General features: G+C 39.1%; 1 protein-coding gene across 1 annotated transcript in view; it reads left to right on the top strand.

The window, feature by feature from the left end:
• The window catches only part of DYNC1H1 (dynein cytoplasmic 1 heavy chain 1), a 42,569-nt gene extending 24,798 nt beyond the window's left edge, over positions 1-17,771 (top strand). Inside the window, exons 45-78 of the mRNA XM_071745543.1 lie at positions 151-265; positions 362-523; positions 600-814; positions 899-1,103; positions 1,233-1,406; positions 1,503-1,622; positions 1,749-1,869; positions 2,500-2,695; positions 3,225-3,342; positions 4,254-4,469; positions 5,016-5,228; positions 5,406-5,533; positions 5,949-6,102; positions 6,893-7,039; positions 7,121-7,271; positions 7,480-7,733; positions 7,901-8,035; positions 8,124-8,218; positions 8,310-8,484; positions 9,326-9,401; positions 10,514-10,674; positions 10,940-11,051; positions 11,135-11,195; positions 11,577-11,700; positions 12,039-12,152; positions 12,409-12,579; positions 12,778-12,995; positions 13,243-13,346; positions 13,730-13,941; positions 14,721-14,874; positions 15,640-15,782; positions 16,273-16,441; positions 16,801-16,928; positions 17,376-17,771. Of these exons, the coding sequence (XP_071601644.1) occupies positions 151-265; positions 362-523; positions 600-814; positions 899-1,103; positions 1,233-1,406; positions 1,503-1,622; positions 1,749-1,869; positions 2,500-2,695; positions 3,225-3,342; positions 4,254-4,469; positions 5,016-5,228; positions 5,406-5,533; positions 5,949-6,102; positions 6,893-7,039; positions 7,121-7,271; positions 7,480-7,733; positions 7,901-8,035; positions 8,124-8,218; positions 8,310-8,484; positions 9,326-9,401; positions 10,514-10,674; positions 10,940-11,051; positions 11,135-11,195; positions 11,577-11,700; positions 12,039-12,152; positions 12,409-12,579; positions 12,778-12,995; positions 13,243-13,346; positions 13,730-13,941; positions 14,721-14,874; positions 15,640-15,782; positions 16,273-16,441; positions 16,801-16,928; positions 17,376-17,504 (5,170 nt within the window). The 3' untranslated portion in view covers positions 17,505-17,771. The remainder of the gene's footprint in view (positions 1-150; positions 266-361; positions 524-599; positions 815-898; positions 1,104-1,232; positions 1,407-1,502; positions 1,623-1,748; positions 1,870-2,499; positions 2,696-3,224; positions 3,343-4,253; positions 4,470-5,015; positions 5,229-5,405; positions 5,534-5,948; positions 6,103-6,892; positions 7,040-7,120; positions 7,272-7,479; positions 7,734-7,900; positions 8,036-8,123; positions 8,219-8,309; positions 8,485-9,325; positions 9,402-10,513; positions 10,675-10,939; positions 11,052-11,134; positions 11,196-11,576; positions 11,701-12,038; positions 12,153-12,408; positions 12,580-12,777; positions 12,996-13,242; positions 13,347-13,729; positions 13,942-14,720; positions 14,875-15,639; positions 15,783-16,272; positions 16,442-16,800; positions 16,929-17,375) is intronic.
• Positions 17,772-19,905: the final 2,134 nt, after the last annotated feature.

Raw genomic sequence — 19,905 nt, 5'->3', positions numbered from 1 at the left:
GGTAGCAGTTTGAAATTTTAATGCTCAAAACTTCAATAAGTTTTGAAGTAACAATAGGTAATATTAATATAAATATAATATAAATATAAATATGAAATAAGCTTTTAGGTAACACTTGATTAAAACATACTTGCTTATCTGCTTCTGCAGAATCTTCCGTCAGCCACAGGGCCATTTGCTGCTTATTGGAGTCAGTGGAGCAGGGAAAACAACTCTCTCAAGATTTGTTGCCTGGATGAATGGTTTGAGCGTCTACCAAATTAAGGTTGATATGCTAGTTTTACTTCCTAACTATTGTTGACTTTAAAATCCCCGTAAGAGCTAAACCAAAGTGTTAATAACCAATGTTAAATTTTACTAGGTTCACAGAAAATACACAGGTGAAGATTTTGATGAAGATCTTAGGACAGTATTGAGACGTTCTGGCTGCAAAAATGAAAAAATAGCTTTTATAATGGATGAGTCAAATGTATTGGATTCTGGATTTCTGGAGAGAATGAACACTCTCCTAGCCAATGGAGAGGTAAGAGGATTTTAAGTAGATACTTTAAGCATCTGTTTTCAACTGTGAGCTACAACAAAGCTGTCTTTTGAATTAGGTTCCTGGTCTCTTTGAAGGAGATGAATATGCCACCCTCATGACCCAGTGTAAAGAAGGAGCACAGAAAGAAGGTTTAATGTTAGACTCACATGAAGAGCTCTATAAGTGGTTCACCAGCCAAGTTATTCGCAATCTCCATGTTGTGTTCACCATGAATCCATCTTCTGAGGGCTTGAAGGACAGGGCAGCTACCTCTCCTGCTCTCTTCAACAGGTAATTACTGTATATTCCAACAAGCTTTACAAATACTGGTAGAACAGTAGTTTTTGGGAAGTCTTCACAAATGCTGTGTTTCAGGTGTGTCTTGAACTGGTTTGGAGACTGGTCAACTGAGGCACTGTACCAAGTTGGCAAAGAGTTCACAAGCAAAATGGATCTTGAGAAACCAAATTATATTGTGCCTGATTACATGCCAGTTGTGTATGATAAGCTGCCACAGCCACCATCACACAGGGAAGCTATTGTTAACAGTTGTGTGTTTGTTCATCAGACTCTCCATCAGGTATGTTTTTATTACATTGCTCAACCTCTAGGCCACAATATCATGCACCAGTTTCCTAAAAAGTGTGGTCTTTGGCATCTGAATAGGTTTTAAACTAATGTATAATATACATTTCCTTCTTTCCTAAAGGCTAATGCTCGTCTGGCAAAACGAGGAGGCAGAACCATGGCAATAACACCACGTCACTATTTAGATTTCATCAACCATTATGCAAATTTGTTCAATGAGAAACGAAGTGAGTTGGAGGAACAGCAAATGCATTTGAATGTTGGCCTGAGAAAAATCAAGGAAACAGTTGATCAGGTACATATCTCTCAGACTTTGCCCTTTATAAGAGTGGAGTGCTTAAATTGTTCCCTGTGTTTAATCTGAATTTTCCCATCTTAAAATCTATCTCAGGTGGAAGAATTGCGACGTGACCTAAGAATAAAGAGTCAGGAACTGGAAGTGAAGAATGCAGCAGCCAATGACAAGTTGAAAAAGATGGTGAAAGATCAGCAGGAAGCTGAGAAGAAAAAGGTAAAAATCTTTGTTAAATCTCTTTGTATAGTAAATATTTTTATTTTACAAAACAGAGCCTGCAGAGCAAGTACTAGAAGTTCAGCTTCTAAAAAGTAATAATTTGTGTGTGAAACTTCCTCTTAGGTCATGAGCCAGGAGATTCAAGAACAGCTGCACAAGCAGCAGGAAGTCATTGCAGACAAGCAGATGAGTGTGAAAGAAGATCTTGACAAGGTGGAGCCTGCTGTGATTGAAGCCCAGAATGGTATGTTAGCACCTGAAGAGATAACACTGTGGGACTGGATCTAAAAACTGAAGTCAATGGGAATGCATTTTGGCATTTGGTGTATTTGGTCTGAGTTGGTGCTGCCTAGTAAAAGTTTAAGCTCTTAGTGTGGAGCTCAGCAGTACTGAAGAGATTCCTAATCCTTAAACTCTGATTTTATGCAGTTTGTAAGTACTGATCTAATACTTGATGCTCCTTTTATGGTTTCATTTCTGGCAGGCTACTCTGGTTATTTATTCAGTTAGTATATTCATAAAGAAACCTCATAACCAGAAAGACCACTGATGCCTTATTACTGCACAGACAGCATACGGTCTGTATGTTCATTAAGTCTGTTTGTTCATTAAGGGTAGTCATTGCTTATAATAACACTTGGAAGTGAATCATTTTTATGCAGCAGAGTAAGTTGCCTCTGGCTAGTTGGCAAGTCGACATTGACAAAAGTTTATCTTGTAATACACAGTCTGAATGTTACCCACTAGTGTCTGCTAAGTCTCAATATACTTTTGAGACTCCTGAAGCATTTTGACTAATCCAAGGTAATTTAGTGGATTTTGCTAACCATTAATTTTCTCCCCAAAAATTCATCATCTCTCTGGCACTGCTTAGCTGTGAAGTCGATAAAGAAACAGCATCTGGTCGAGGTCCGTTCTATGGCCAATCCACCTGCAGCAGTGAAGCTAGCACTGGAGTCCATCTGCCTGCTGCTGGGTGAAAGTACAACTGACTGGAAACAAATACGTTCCATTATCATGAGAGAGAACTTCATTCCAACCATTGTTAACTTCTCTGCTGAGGAAATCAGGTAAAATGCAAGTGTGAATTATTTATGTGAACAAACTATTCACAAAGATGAGGAAGATCCTAAGTGGACTCATCTCTGTGTAATTCCTTTAGTAGTTGGGACAAAACAGCTGCTGTTGAGTAACTTCAAGGCACAGTTGTAAAGCAGTGTGTGGCTATCCAAAGTCACATTACTACTTAAAGTAGACCAGGCTGCTGAGGACTTTATGCAGGCTGACCCCCTATCTGGCTCTGAATCTGAGCAGACTAAAGACATACTGAATTCACTTCAAACCTCAGTATTTTTCTGAGCAGAGTTAGAGAAATTTGTGAGTGATATATTCTAAAATATTGTTAAATGCCTTTTATCACTCACAAGCTGTAATTTCTGAAACATCTTGAAGATACTAAAACTTCTCAGATACCTGTCAGCTAAACTGCTAGGAAATGTTCATGTCAACTGTGAAATCAGGCCAGATAAAGAACTACAGAACATCTGTGTGCTGACATATGCATGACTCATGCTATCTCTGAAAACCTTTCCCTTGTAGTGATGCCATCCGGGAGAAGATGAAGAAAAACTACCTGTCAAATCCCAGTTACAACTATGAAATTGTAAACAGAGCATCACTGGCCTGTGGGCCTATGGTGAAATGGGCAATTGCACAGGTAAAGTCAGTACTGTGGAAAAGCAAATGCAAGGTGAAAGGGTGAACCTGACAGCATATGACAGTGTCTAAAGGCATTGAATTTGACTCGGTTCAGCTAAATATTGTGAGCTATTTTGCTTCAAAAAAGTTAGTAGAAGTTCAGGTGAATGCTTTTAGGCCCTGTACTACTGTTGCAGAGAATTAATGGCCATTTGTGATCCAGCTTTTGCACCAGGTAAACTAGGTAAACAACAGCTGATCTTTTTAAGGAAACTTAAGTGGTCTTAGTTGTGCTTCAGAGTCGGGCACACTCACAAGGAGCTCTATTAAGGTCTTTTAGGCAGACTTTTAAATCCTTGACTAGTTAGTTCCCTTAAGGAACAGGCTTTGGAAAGATGACCCCACACTGAGATACCCAGGAATGTTTTCCCTTGCTTGTTGGTGTTCAGTGCAAGCAGTCTGGTTGACTTGTTAAAACTGTGCCTGCTATGAATGACATGGTGTTAAGAGATTGTTCAGCTCAAATTTTGCTATTAGGCCTTACCCTAATTGTTCTGTGGCTTGGCTGTACTGCATTGTTTACTAGAAAGCAGATCAGTTTAGTACTGCTGTGGATACCCAGTCAAGTATTTCTGCAGAACAGTACTGTACTTACTATGGTCTCAGGCTTTCAGATCATTTCATTTAAATCTATAGAGTAGTAAAAGATTCTTGCAAAAAGCAATTACTTTATTGTCTGGTCTTCATTTAAACTGAAGTCCTATGGATTAACGAAGAATTCTAAGTTTCTGTTACATAGCTAAAAATTTTTACACAGATCACAAGTACCTAAGTTTGAAAAGGTGCAATTGATACTGTATACAGGAATGCTGTAGTTCTTATTAATACACATCATTTTAGAAATTATAAAGGGCCTGTTTACTATTTCAGCTGAACTATGCTGACATGTTGAAAAGAGTGGAACCTCTTCGCAATGAACTGCAGAAGCTGGAGGATGATGCCAAAGACAATCAACAGAAAGCAAATGAAGTAGAGCAGATGATTCGTGATCTTGAGGCCAGTATTGCCCGTTACAAAGAAGAATATGCAGTACTGATTTCGGAGGCTCAAGCTATTAAGGCAGACTTGGCTGCTGTAGAAGCAAAAGTAAGACTCTTCTATATATCAGTAATTTTCTGATCTTTAATCTTCAACAGTCAGAAATTGAACTATTCTTCAAACTTGTGAGCAGACTTTCTTACTTTCCCTGTGCAGTTCATCTGAGCTGTTTGTTTCATCCCTGGATCTCACAAACTTCTTAAGCTACTGAAACCTGGCAGGAGTTAGAAATACCAGCTCTTGTTGCCAGTTGATTAATGAGACAGTTCACATAAGGGTTAAAATAAGTGGGAAGCCCTTTGAAACAGACAGGGATGAGGTGTAATTGTAATGACTTTACTGGTGGCAGGGGGGAAGGAAGCAGTTTTCAAGGTACTTGATGTAATTACTAACATGACACTACAATGCCAGTGCTTAAAATTCTTGCAAATAACAGTTGAGTACTAACATAATAAATTTAAGAAGAAACAGATTTAATTTCATTCTGAGCTTTTAAATTCAACTCAGGCTTTCAGTCAATGTAATTATTCCCATAGGCATGTAGTTCTATAAAAATTTATCATCTGAAGACACTACTTCACCACTTATTTCTAGGTAAACCGTAGCACAGCTCTCTTGAAGAGTCTTTCTGCAGAACGTGAAAGATGGGAGAAGACAAGTGAAACTTTCAAGAACCAGATGTCCACTATTGCAGGAGACTGCTTACTTTCAGGAGCTTTTATTGCCTATGCTGGCTACTTTGATCAGCAGATGCGTCAGAATCTGTTCACTACGTGGTCTCACCATTTGCAGCAAGCAAATATCCAGGTAATGATACAATCATGATAAGTTAACCATAAATCCGTTCAGTACAGCAGTTAAAAGAAGTCTTAGGAGTGTTAAGTGAGTGGAAAAGAACACTGCAGAGCTGAATTTGCTCTAAACACCTTCACCAGGTAGCTGGAGAATCTCTAGTTACATCCTAACTGTAGTTACTTCTCGCAGTTCCGTACAGACATTGCAAGGACAGAGTACCTCTCCAATGCAGATGAGAGGCTCCGCTGGCAAGCAAGTTCTCTTCCTGCAGATGACCTGTGCACTGAGAATGCCATCATGCTCAAACGCTTTAACAGGTATCTCATATTAAGATGCAGCTTACTGAAGTGACAGTCTTGCAGTAGGCAGGGGTTTGCACATATCAAAAAAATCACAGTAACTCTTCCAAAGCACTTTCATTGTTGTGAGAGATTCAAGTGTTTGTGAAAGCTTCTCAGCCATGTGTAAACATGAAACCTTTCGTTCATCTTTTCTTGGCTTTTTTTTTATGCTCAGCTGTTAAGATAAGTTGGCTTGAACAAAGCTATTTTGTTGTCCAAATACAGACTTAGCTTTCAAAACTGAACTGAATCATTGAACTTGGCCAACTTGTTCCTTCACTACACAAGCTTTTAGAGTTGATATTAATAATGCAACCTAAAGTAATAAAACTGCTTAGAGGCTGTCTGCAGTAAAAATGAAAATAATGGAAGTGTTTTATTACTAACTTAGGTATCCACTGATCATCGATCCCTCTGGGCAAGCTACAGAGTTTATCATGAATGAATATAAAGACCGTAAGATAACTCGTACTAGTTTCTTGGATGATGCTTTCAGGAAGAACTTGGAAAGTGCCTTAAGATTTGGTAACCCACTCCTGGTACAGGTTAGTTGCATGATCATGTAGAGACTATTTAAAATTACTGAATTCTGCCCTGCCTACCAGAAAAGTAAGAAGCAAACAACTTGCTTTTCAAACTGTAATTTAACAAGTAAGCTAGTACTGAGTGACATGTGAGGTGTTAGTCCTGAGAAAATATGATCAGAGATATGGAGTCAAAATAAGGTATTTCATTTTTTTACCATTTTAAGATCACATGCTTTTCTTTTCAAATTATCTTTCTTTACATCCCTGTGAAGTTACTTAAAACTTGGCTGTTTGTTGTTCCTGTATGCTATCTCTAATAGTGGGTAATAGCACCTAATACATCTAGTTAGCTAGAATTTGTTCTGAGCAACAAGTATTTGTTTCTGTAATACAAAGAAATAGGCAACTGTAGGAATAGTTCTTTTGCTTGAGATGGATGTATTTCTCATTTCTTTGTATGGAAATAGGAAAACAAAGGATTAACTCACTCATGAGATCAGTAACTGTTTCTTGTGCTGTTCAGAGTAGGGATTATTATGCATTAGAACTAACACAGTACTTATACTCCCCTACTGAGATTTTGTATGGTAATAGCCTAACCTCTCTGCTTGTGTAGCTGAACTATAAATCTAAACTGGAAATGCCTTCTGAATGTGATCTGTATCTGGAAATACCTTCTGAACGTGATCTGTATTCAAAACCAATTGCAAATTGATTGCTACTAGAGCTTTAAGCCCCAGTTGGATCACAATTTTTAGCTTGAGACACTTGCAAAAAACAGAATCTCTTAACATATCTCTTCTTCTAGGATGTGGAGAGCTATGATCCAGTTCTGAACCCTGTTCTGAATCGTGAAGTCCGGAGAACTGGAGGCAGAGTTCTGATTACTCTGGGAGACCAAGATATTGATTTGTCACCATCCTTCGTTATCTTCCTGTCCACCAGAGATCCAACAGTAAGTAAAACAAAAGGCTGTCCTGTTAGTAGAAATGGTATGTCAGAGATCTGAGAAAGTTTTTCTTCTTTCCTGTGATAGGTTGAATTCCCACCAGACCTCTGCTCTCGTGTTACATTTGTGAACTTTACAGTAACTCGCAGCAGCTTACAGAGCCAGTGTCTGAATGAAGTGCTGAAAGCTGAAAGACCAGATGTTGATGAAAAACGTTCTGACCTCCTTAAGCTCCAGGGTATGCTTAACAAAACCAGAGTAACCTCTCCCCCTTCTAAAAAAATACAGGGGTTTTAGTGTATCTGTAGAAGTACAGTGAATTATCTTTAGAGCTGATATTCTTGCTTTTTCTGGATGTCCAGTGGCAATGTGTATGCAATTCATACAGTTTTTCTTTAAACTAACACATCTATACAATATGTAACCTCACTTTTCTTCTAATTAAGGTGAATTTCAGCTGCGCTTGCGTCAGTTAGAAAAATCCCTGCTACAGGCACTTAATGAAGTGAAGGGACGTATCCTGGATGATGACACCATCATTACTACTCTTGAGAACCTGAAGAGGGAAGCAGCAGAGGTCACCAGAAAAGTAGAAGAGACTGATATTGTCATGCAGGAAGTGGAGACTGTTTCTCAGCAGTACTTGCCTCTTTCTACAGCATGCAGCAGTATCTACTTTACTATGGAGTCACTGAAACAGGTAGGATGAGTTCTTCCTACCAGAAGCCTCATAAATTTACTGTTCAAAGCAAAATAGGCACTGCCTAATTCCAGCCCTGGCTGCTGTATTGCATTTTGGTAGGCATAAGCCACTGATGATATAGCAGCAGGATTTTAGTGAGAAGAAACAAATTCTTTGTCTTTCAGATACATTTCCTGTACCAGTACTCTCTCCAGTTTTTCTTGGACATCTATCACAATGTCTTGTACGAGAACCCAAATCTGAAGGGAATTACAGACCATACTCATCGTCTCTCAATCATCACAAAGGATCTCTTTCAGGTTCAATTTTCTTTAATAAATAATTCTTACCATTTTGAAGGGGCCGAGTTCAAATTTTCTTATTCTAACCTCACCATTTTGTTGGTAGGTGGCTTTCAATAGAGTGGCACGTGGCATGCTCCATCAAGATCATATAACATTTGCTATGTTGCTGGCTCGGATTAAACTGAAGGGCACTATTGGGTAAGCATTTGTTTTCTCACTTCAGCTGAAAAAGGGAGGGGTGTCTTGAGGGCTCAGACTTAGATAAAGTCTTCTTTTCCCTTAATATTAGGGAGCCTACATATGATGCAGAATTCCAGCATTTCCTGAGAGGAAAGGAGATTGTACTAAACACTTCCTCTCTTCCGAAAATGAATGGTTTGACTGTAGAGCAGACAGAAGCAATGATGAGGCTGAGCTGCCTTCCTGCGTTTAAGGACCTTGTTTCCAAAGTGCAGGCTGATGAGGTAGGTGTTGGCTGGGGTTACTTTCTGCACTAAACTACCTGGTCAGACTTTTTAGGTGTCTACTTTAAGAGCTTCATACTTACCAATAAGCTCTCGTAGTACAAAAACGAAAGCCTTAGAGATCTATGATTATCATTGTAGAAATTAATGTTCTTCATTTGTTACCAAGCTATGAAACTTGAGTTGTAAATACCAGCATTGTTCACTCAGCCTTGGAAACACTAACTTTGAAGTCAGCCTTGGTTCCTGTGGTAGCAGAAAATGTGATACTGTGTGCCTTACTGTATCACTGTTGTGCGATAATTAGGCAGTGGAGGGGAGCAGCCCTGTGACCTACTTTAGGTGATCCTGCCTTGGTGGGGGAGGGGACTTGGACTCAATGATCTCTCCAGATCCATTTCAACCCCTAACATTCTGTGATACAACATCATTGTGATGGGCTCTTGGCCATTACTATTTGGAATAAATTTGGATAGTGTTCAGCTGCTGAACATTTTGCTCCTTCTCACTTCTCAAGAACCTAAGTGTTCTCAAGTACACATCTGTGTCCTAACTGTGAAACTATGTTCCAAAATATATTCATATCTTAAATAGTACCTGTTTGGTTGCTGTGCCTGGGTTTTATGTTAAAAGTTGAATTCTTTTTGCTACATCTAATTTTCCTCAAACTCTTCAACCTTGGGTAAAATAATGTCTAGCTTGGGACTTGCTAGAGATCTGCAGAATCGGGGATGCTGGAGGCAATAGGGAATTAGGGGGTATCAGTGAAATTATTAGATACATCTCAGGAAAGCATAATAGACAAAGCGTAATTTCAGTTCTATGTTTTCTTTCAATATAGCAATTCTGTATCTGGCTGGATAGCAGTTCACCAGAGCAGACTGTACCATACCTTTGGACTGAAGAAAAACCTTCAAGTAAGTTGGATTGCACTGTTGTCTACAGTAATCCTACAGTACTGACTTTAATCAAAGTAGAATTTCTGTGATTTTAAAGCAATTCTAAACTAGGACTTTAGTTTGTATGTAAATGCCTGGTCCAAATCATAAAGTTGGGAGTGTGGAAGAACCATAAGTCTGACAGGTTTGGCTTATTTGAGTTTTTTATTTAATTTTTTTTTTTTTTTAGCAATAGTCACTACACTTGGTTCCTGCACCTTAACCTGTGATCTGATCTCCCAGTGAGGATGAAACATACTTCTGTAGTCTCACTAGATTGCATAACACTCTGGATTAACTTTGACAATTGCAAATCTGGAGGCAGCTCAATCCTCTAAAAACCTCCAAGACACAGATTTTCTGAGAACAGGGCTGATGTACTAGAATGTTTCCTCCTGCAGTTGTATCTAAACAGTGTTTGCTGCACTTAGTTGTCAGTGTTAATTTGTTAAGAATTAGAACTTAAGGATAACTCTTGGCCTTCAGCTCCAACCCTGTCTGAAAGGTACCATTAGGAAGTGTTAGCAATCTGTGATCATTCTGGGCCCATTCCTGAGGGTGGCTTTCTAAATTAAGGATTCTAATCTTGAGTTCACTAGCTACCATAAAGCTGCTTGACTGAACCACTGACTGAAGCAGCTCTAGGTTTTCTATCCTATCCATGCTACACAAGCTCAGAACAGCAGATTATTGAAAGGATGATAAGATTTGAAGAGATTTACGGTCCCTGGAAGTTAAAATAATTTCTTGGCAATATTTAAACACTGTAGATTTTGTAGACCAGTAACATTCAGCAGAAAGTTTGATGAGAAAGCATCTCATCAAATTAGGCTTTCAAAAGGTTCACAGCATGAGCAATTGAGTGGGTAATGTTGCAGAATACAAACTAACTGAACATGGTACATTTCTTTAGGCTGTCATACAAGCATTCCATGAATATGTTGCAACAGGTTTTTTTAAAAAAGGTAATTAGCTCTCTAAGCACCTGATTTTCAGAACAAAATGGGAAAAATTGAATGGAGAATTGAAAAGAGGAGGGAGTTGAGGACAGTTTTCTTACCTGTCTATTTAATCCTGTCTCCCCTTTTCAGCTCCTATTGGACAGGCCATTCATCGCTTGCTTCTGATCCAGGCCTTCCGTCCAGATCGTTTGTTGGCAATGGCACATACTTTTGTTTCAACAAATCTTGGAGAGTCTTTCATGTCCATTATGGAGCAGCCTTTAGATCTAACACACATCGTAGATACAGAGGTAATCTGCTTGCATTTGAAAGGCTAAAATCCTGAGGTAATGCTCAGTGCCACCTTGCATGAGTTCCATGACAAATAGAGCTGTCCACCAGAACATTTCTTCCACTTTATGCTTCTCCCCAAACTGGGAAGAATGGATCACTTCCCTATTTGTTACTGTAAAACTAAGAGTAGCATGGTATCTTTAGCTGGAGGAAAAACTGAGCTCACTCTGTTCTTGTATTTAAGTGGTCAATTTGTATCCTTTTAAACTTCTTGGGCAATAGGTGAAGCCTAATACCCCTGTGCTGATGTGTTCGGTGCCTGGTTATGATGCCAGTGGTCATGTTGAAGACCTTGCAGCTGAGCAGAATACACAAATAACTTCTATTGCTATTGGTAAGAACATAAAATATTTCATTATCAACTAAGCATAAATGAAATTGTAGCAGTGAGAGCTTTAACAAACTTCTGTCTTTTAGGTTCTGCTGAAGGGTTTAACCAAGCAGATAAAGCAATAAACACAGCAGTGAAATCTGGAAGGTAATTTCTATCTTCTTTTTAGCTGGAGTATTGCTTAGTAGAAAGGCAAATGGGCAGGAGGGGACAGGAAATGATCTATTGGCTAAATAGGTAAAAGTCCTTAAAAAAATTTGGACTATCTTCTGAACTTTGATTTTCAATAACTTAAGTGCAACTGTTCAAAACTTGTATTTGATCTAAATATTTTCAAGAGAAGTGGGGTTAATCTGCAAAACAAACAAATTTGCCCATTTACAGTAGTCAGTAACTGATACCGTGTCTAAGAGAGGTTTTAAAGGAGGAGAAAAATCTGTAGCATTAATATCATATTCTGTTACTCGTAGTGATTATAACCAGGAACTATAAAACTACACTAAAAAGCACTTTTTCAAAACTACACAGATGGGTAATGCTGAAGAACGTTCACCTGGCTCCTGGCTGGCTCATGCAACTAGAAAAGAAGCTCCATTCCCTACAGCCTCATGCTTGCTTCAGACTCTTCCTTACCATGGAGATTAATCCAAAGGTAACAATTTGAACTTTGATGCTGTGGTAGCATAACTGGCTTGCAGAGCCAAGAGTGTTACCCAGAGCAGGTTTTCTCATTACTGTCTTTTTGCATTGATGAAAGAGAATACAAGCTTGTCAGGGTAGTTAACAGGCTTGGTTTCTGATAACCTAATTGGAGCTGAAAATTTCATAACATTCCTTTTGTTGCTTCACCTGTTTCCCAAAAAAAAGGCAGGACTTCACTGTGTGTGCTCATAGTGAGGTTTCCAATCTAACACAAGCTCTGGATTAGATTTGGGATTTAATTTAATGAAATCTAAAGGAGCTGAATTTGAGTTTATTGATCTTTTCTAGGTGCCGGTGAATTTGTTACGTGCTGGCCGAATCTTTGTGTTTGAGCCTCCTCCTGGTGTAAAGGCAAACATGCTGAGGACATTCAGCAGCATTCCAGTTTCTAGAATGTGCAAGGTAAGACCCTGGCTTATGTCAGTAAAAGGAAATGTCAGAATGTGCTTGTTAAAACCCTACCTTACAAAAAGATGATAAAAATTAAGCTCCCAAGATGTACGTAGACTGTTTTGTTCTCAAAGAAGTAAAGTAGTAGTTTCTCCTGTTGGTAAAATGTATTCAGTTTTAGTAGTAATCCATCCTTTTAGCAAACTTTGATTATCAGTTCACTTGCATAATAGTAAGTGCTTGGGTTTTTTTCCTCTCCACATCCTAGTCTCCAAATGAACGGGCTCGTTTGTATTTCCTCCTTGCCTGGTTCCACGCCATTATCCAAGAGCGCCTGCGCTATGCTCCATTGGGTTGGTCCAAGAAATATGAATTTGGAGAATCTGATCTGAGATCTGCCTGTGACACAGTAGATACATGGCTGGATGATACAGCAAAGGCAAGTAGTTTTGTGTAGGTAATACTGAGATTACTTAAGAGCTTTAGTGAGGCCATCTGTTCTGGAAACAATTAGGTAGATGGGTGGGCTCAGATAACGTGATGGCTGGCAATTAAACTTAGTTCTTGAATGTGGTCCCTCTAACAGGAAAGGTAAAAAGGATTGTTTCCTGCTAATTACACTGTATTTTATTTATAGGGCCGCCAAAACATCTCACCTGATAAAATCCCCTGGTCTGCACTGAAGACACTGATGGCACAGTCCATCTATGGAGGTCGCATCGATAATGAATTTGATCAGCGTTTGTTAAACACTTTCCTGGAACGCCTGTTCACTACTTTAAGCTTTGATAGTGAATTCAAGCTGGCTTGCAAAGTCGATGGACACAAAGATATTCAGATGCCAGATGGAATCAGGTATCATTTTTTCCTTATCCCAATCTCTGGGTACAACTTACCTTTTTTTAAATTAAAAAAAAACTACCCACAAACCTACACAATACAGCCCCTGAAAAAAACAAGAACAAAAAACAAAACACACACACCCCACACCTCTATATCTGTGCTGGAATTTAGCTATATAAACATTTCTGTCAGGCAAAGAATTACCTTGTTACTTTAGTAGGGAAAATCTTATAATGAATATTAAAAATCCAACTTGCAGGCGTGAAGAATTTGTCCAGTGGGTTGAGATGCTGCCAGATACACAAACACCATCATGGCTGGGCCTGCCAAATAATGCAGAGAAAGTTCTTCTCACCACACAAGGTAAAATCTTGACTTTAACCTATGCTTGCGTAGATTACCAGCCCATGATTTATTTAAAAAGGCAGAGGAGAAATAGAAATCCTGCTGAGGAGTTTGGTGGCTTTCCCTTTCTCCCTCAACATGTTTAGTTTAACTTCTGCAAAGTAAAACACTGGAGCAGTCTAAAAACTGACCAAAAGCTTGTGAATTAAACATTCAGCCTTAAAGATGTCGAGCTCCCATCTTGATTCTGGAAAGGTTTATTGTCAGCTCTGGAGCCACCTATAGATTGGCATTTCTGTATCTTTGGTCTTGGCTAGAGAAAAAGTCCCGGTTCTTGAATGTAACAATATTTTTGCCTTCAGCTGTTGCTTCCCTGACTAACAAAGTATCTTCTGTTTTAGGCATAGATATGATCAGTAAAATGCTGAAAATGCAGATGCTAGAGGATGAGGATGATCTGGCTTATGCAGAAACTGAGAAGAAGACAAGGACTGATTCTACATCAGATGGTCGCCCGGCCTGGATGAGAACACTGCACACCACAGCTTCTAACTGGCTGCACCTTATCCCACAAACTCTAAACCATCTGAAGCGAACTGTGGAAAACATTAAGGTAAGAACTAAGTTTTTTCTAACATGGGCATAGGAAGTGCACAAATTCTGGTACATTGGAACAAGTGCATTGTGATGTGCAAGTACCCATCAGACTGTTGGGAGGACAATGGAACCTGCATCAGTGCTGATTCTGACTGCCATAGCTATGTAATTCCCCACTGGGTTTCTTGAAATGCTCTTGAAAGTTGGTTTATGTATTCTGAGGATTATTTTAACAAACACAATTCCTGTTGTACTTGTAGCACACAATTGCTACTTGTGATACTGGGTTTATAGCCAGTGCACGTTAAATACTGCTGAAATTTAGTGATGGTAAGTGAGAAGTGATAGGACAGCAGCTTCTGCTAACTGGGAACAGAAATTGCAAAGGCTGGAGGAAATGTCTGAGATTCGGGCTCTAAGCTCCAGCTCAGGAATAAGCTCCCTAGTTGGGTGTGCCCATGATTACCTAACTGCTTCTGCAGACTTAACCTGGGGTGGTAGATGAGCACCTTTTGTTGCTGCTCAAAAGAAATCTAGAGTTGATTGGAAGGAGCTACAGTAGGTGGTCTGTATTAATTGTTCAACTAAAACTTCTACTTTTATGTTACTCCAAGGGAGTGGAGATTATTGGTTGTAAAAGAGTCTCTGGAGCCCCTTTCTACACCATAGACTGCATCTTCATATTTGACGCTTGTGTTACTTGTCAGTCCTTCCAGGATTTTGGGGTTGCTTTCTGTAGCAGTTTTCCAGGAAGAACTTTGATCTGCAACTTACTTTCAATATTTTGACAATCAGGATCCTTTGTTCCGATTCTTTGAGAGAGAGGTGAAAATGGGAGCTAAGCTGCTTCAGGACGTTCGTCAGGACCTTGCAGATGTGGTTCAAGTTTGTGAAGGGAAAAAGAAACAAACCAACTATTTGCGGACGCTTATAAATGAACTGGTGAAAGGTATGGCAGTTCAAATCAGCATCTTCCAGTGTTATCCTTGCCTCTTTAGCTCTGTAATACAGTTAGAGGTTATTACACTCAGCAGCTTTAAAAAACATTGCAGAAAAATTGGGATAAACTTCACCTGTTGACACAAGAGCTGAGCATAAAATTCTGGTTGGTTTGGGATTTCAGGTTGAGGTAGCTAGTTTGCAGTCTATATCAGCAGCTTAATTTCTAAGCTGAAATCTTAGTGAATTCCTTCAGTGTCTGAATTTTGACAGACAAAGTTACTTATATCACAGAGTAATATTGCTCCTCTAAAATTCCCTAGAAAATATTCAGGTTCCCTAAAGTTCTTTCAAGATAGTACATAAATGTGGCATTTTCACGGACCCCCTTTTTCTTGTAATACACAAAGATCTGCTGTCTGCTTTGAATAAAAGCATTTCCTGAAACAGAGATACTTGACCTATTAAGTTTTGTCTAAAAACTCAAATCTTCACAAAAACTTGAAGATCAGTTACTGCAGTATATGACTGCATGTAACTGAAGTTGCTGTTGAAAGGTTTCTGTAACTGGATGGCATTTTAAATAAATAGTAGACCTGGAGGCCATTTGCTTTGTCATCTTTGAAGATGGTTTATGTTACTGAGGAGCTTTATAGGATAGAAGCCGATGTCCTGGTCCAAGTCTTAAATGATTACTGGGAGAAAAAGTGTCAAATTCACATGCAGTTCCAACTTGTATGCAAACAAAACTGAATTCTAATCACATTTTTCATAGGTATTTTGCCTCGTAGCTGGTCTCATTACACAGTGCCAGCTGGTATGACTGTCATTCAGTGGGTGTCCGACTTCAGCGAGCGCATTAAACAGCTGCAGAATATTTCCCAGGCAGCTGCTTCTGGTGGAGCCAAGGAACTAAAGGTATCATGTGCTGACTTCTTCTTGGGGTTATTTGGGGGAGTTGTGCAAGTGCTTCATGGAGTCTTCACATGAAGACTTCTAAATAGCTCCTCAGGCAAACAACCTCAGTCAGTGTTCTCTGAAATGTGCTTGTAAATACTACTGAGTGTCTCCTGATCTTAAAATGGTGAGGCTTAGCCAGCTAACTGCTCACACAGTGTAGAGGGAAACAACTCGGTATTTTAGAATGACTGAAGACATCACCTTAGAGCAAAAAAAAGTTCAGCAGCTACACAGTGTTCCATTGGCAGCAGGAAAATTTTAATGTAAATAGGTTGTTGAAGTAGTACTTATTATAATTTATTTATAATTTATAATTATAATAATATAATTTATAATTATTATAATTTATTTATTATAATAATGATACTGCAGCTGATTTTTTTTTTTTTTTTTTTTTTTTTTTTTTTTTTTTTTTTTTTTTTTTTTTTTAATTTCCCCCCTCAAATAGAACATCCACGTGTGCCTTGGTGGCCTGTTTGTACCAGAGGCTTATATTACTGCTACGAGACAGTATGTTGCCCAAGCAAACAGTTGGTCCCTTGAAGAACTCTGTCTTGAGGTCAATGTTACAACTACACAGAATGCAGTACTGGATGCATGCAGTTTTGGAGTCACAGGTAAACTTAATAGAAAGAAGGGCTCCTTGTTCTAAAATATTTTGGGGAGCTGCTGGTATTAAATGGGCTATATCAAATGAAAAAGATTGTATCATTGCAAAAGCTAATTCACGCTTTCTGAAGTTGTTTAAAATTAGTTTGATATTAGTTAGAAGTACTTATAATGCTAATAAATCTCAAGACTCAGGTAAATACATATTTAAGTGGCAGTAGAGAGTGTACCTGCTGCAGCATCTCCGTTCTGCAGTATGAAATACTTTTCATTCAGTGGACTTAGCCCTTAAGTGACACCTAGGGAGGCAGTCTCTGTCTGCATGTATGAATGTTCTTGGAACTCTAAAGTGTATTTCAATTTACAGGCCTGAAACTTCAGGGAGCTACATGCAGTAACAACAAGCTGTCACTTTCAAATGCCATTTCAACTGTACTGCCCATTACACAGCTTCGCTGGATAAAGCAGACAAATGCTGATAAAAAAGCAAATGTTGTAAGTATTGATGAAAATAATTTTAAAAAGAACTCCCATAATTCGATACACTAGCTTTTCTTTCTTTTTTTCCTGAAGCTTTATGGATACCTTTGGTTGGCACTACAAATGAAATTGGTATTTTCTAATATTCTTACTGTTAGTTGGTACCTAAATTCTGGGCTAGCAGCAAACAGACCTAGTGCTGACTGGGTCTTTCTTTGTAGTAGGATAAGGAGGAGGAGAGGTATCTAAAAACATTTATGTTGGTCTGGCCAAAACTTGAATTAATTCTTATAAATAAGGCAGTGCTCTACATGGATTTATTAGGGCTGCTTCTTCTGCCCTCATATGTTGAGTATTGAGTTATCTGAGAGTACAATTCCCTTCTCATAAGTACTACATGATATTATAGAAGCTTTGTATGCTCTTCAGCTGCCTTACATAACTCTTTGTGTTTTTTCTCAGGTTACTTTACCAGTTTATCTGAACTTCACTCGTGCTGATCTGATTTTCACAGTTGACTTTGAAATAGCTACCAAGGAAGACCCCCGCAGCTTCTATGAACGTGGTGTTGCTGTTCTCTGCACTGAGTGAAAAGCTTTGTTTTCATCTGTAATGCTGTAGTAACTGTCAGTCTTCTGTGTAGTACTCACCTGTACTTCTGTAACCCGGTTAGGTTAGGTTGTCAGATGGATTTGTGTTAAGTTGAATAGAAAAAAAGGGACAGTGCATTGAAGAGCTGGTAGGTGGGATTTCTTTGAAAGAAAATTGGATGAGATTTTTACATGGTTGTTTGGTAGATGTGGTATTTGATGGCTCATGTTATATGAAATAAAATCTGTAGCAAGACTTTCAATGCTATCTATTATTCTGGTGATGTGTTTTTGCTTGCTTTTTTTTTTTTTTTTTCTGGAAAAAATGTACCCATACCGATATTTTTTGAGAATAACAAGTAATAAGTTGGTATTCAAGCCTGTTGTTGACCTTCACGCAGCTCACTGCAGCTGGTTCAGCTGACCTTCAGTTACAAGAACCTTGGAATGTAATTAAGTCTTCAGTGCCGTGAGACACAAAGCCTGACATTATCTGCTGTGACATCTGCATGAAGTATCTGCAGTGAACCAGCTCTTGCTTGAAGTAACCTGTGTTTACACAGCTGCTGAGATGCATTCAGAAGCTAAGAGTATCCCGAGCAAGACTTTCTTGTCCTACTGACCACAGAGCCTCCTCTTAAGCTGCTCTTATGGTGAAATAAGCCTTGTTTTGTAACTCATTAAGCCCAGGAGGATGGTATTAAATGCTTAAACAAGGAGTTATAATAGTATTGCAGACTCAAGTTACCAAATTAGGGAAGCTGAGTTCTTGCCAATTGCTTGGGTTGCTGTAGTGATTTGGTATTTGCTTGCTTTCTCTGCTCCTGAATTAATTGGGTAAACATTTCAGCCCTTCTGACCATCCTGTCAGAACAACTCCACTAACAAGCATTCAGAGTTGCATTTGAGGAGTATAGGTGCATAGCTTTTCAGGCTCAAAACAGAAATCTCAAGCTCCTTCCTTCCTGTGATTTCTCTTGTGAATGCAGTGACTTGCTCTTAAAATTTTTTTCTGTGACAAATGGTTCCACAGCACAGGCCTCTGCTGGGAAGAGAAACTGAGGAAGAAAAATACCTCAGCCTGCCTCGCATGTTTGTCTTAGCCAATTAGTTACCAAAACAGAATTCTTGCTGTCTACCCTCTCCATCTGTTTTCTATAGTTAATCTCTGTCGGTTTAGCTGTCCTGGATGCCTTTATTGCTTCATAAAGACTGAATCCCAGGCCAGTGCCTGATGTAATCTTTGTGTGCTGCTTGTAGTTCTCATATCCACTTAGGAGAAACAGAGCTGGGAATGGCACGCATCACCCAAGATCACTTTTGGCTATAACTGTGCTGTTTCAGCTTTTATGAATTGCTTTCCTTTGCACCACCAGAATATTGGTATCTCAAATTCATACCTCCAGGATCATGTCATATACACTGTACAGCAAGGAGGGAGCACTGCTAGCTTCTCCTGCTAGCAGTATACTCTGGATCCCAGTTGCAGCATGAAGTATTAGCTTAAATATGTACAACTTCTGTCTGCTAACAGCTCAGCTGAACTGCACCATTCTCTCAGCAATTCCTCTTTGCCACAGCACTGCACTGTGGCATCTGTTGTCAGGGCTGTAGCTTACACCTTCTATAAAAAAAAGTCTCAGTTAAACCAGTTCTGCCTATAAGCAAGTACCTAGGAATGAGACTAAGAGCCTCAAGTATGCTTGAGGTAGCTAGAGCTTCCCAGACTATTGAGTTTTTTGTATGTTAACATCTGTGTTAAGCCTAAATTAACAAAAGGTGCATTTTCAGTTCAGAAGTTATTCCATAGATGGATTCTCATACTGAGTAAGTAGACTTTAGAAGTACATATATATAGAGAGAGATACATATCCGCATGATATACACATCTATGCTGTCCAACGTGGCTTATGTTTCACCTTATTTCTCTCATGATTGTTCCTGTATTTTTTCCTAGTGGATTATTTCAGTGTGCTATGCTGAACAACCGGTTCAAGTGAATTTGGGGGTTTTGGCTGCAGTTTGGCTGCCAGTAGTTCAGTTTTGTTGAGCTTCATACAAGGTGAAGACCATTCAGCAGACACCTAGGCCTTCAAATGGTACAACTTCCTTCACAGGGGGCTGAAGCACTTGGCTGCATTACAGTATTTTATTTTTAAAGCTTTTCACAAGTCTTAATTCCAGAGAGATCTGTGGCCTAGCTGCAGTACACAACATCTTGAGCTACAGATTTGTGTTTTTGCAATGAACTTCACAGCATTAACTGCAGCATTCTTTGCCCTGAGACACAAGCTCCTGTGCTTGCCCTCTGACTTGCCCCAGTGACAAAGGCCTCTCAATCTTAACATTCTGATACTTCATTTCTAAGCTGATTAAAAAACATCCCAGTATCTCTAGATTGC

The sequence above is a fragment of the Heliangelus exortis genome, chromosome 5 (assembly GCF_036169615.1).
Source record: "Heliangelus exortis chromosome 5, bHelExo1.hap1, whole genome shotgun sequence".
NCBI lineage: Eukaryota > Metazoa > Chordata > Aves > Apodiformes > Trochilidae > Heliangelus > Heliangelus exortis.
This window is presented reverse-complemented; position numbering and strand designations above follow the sequence as displayed.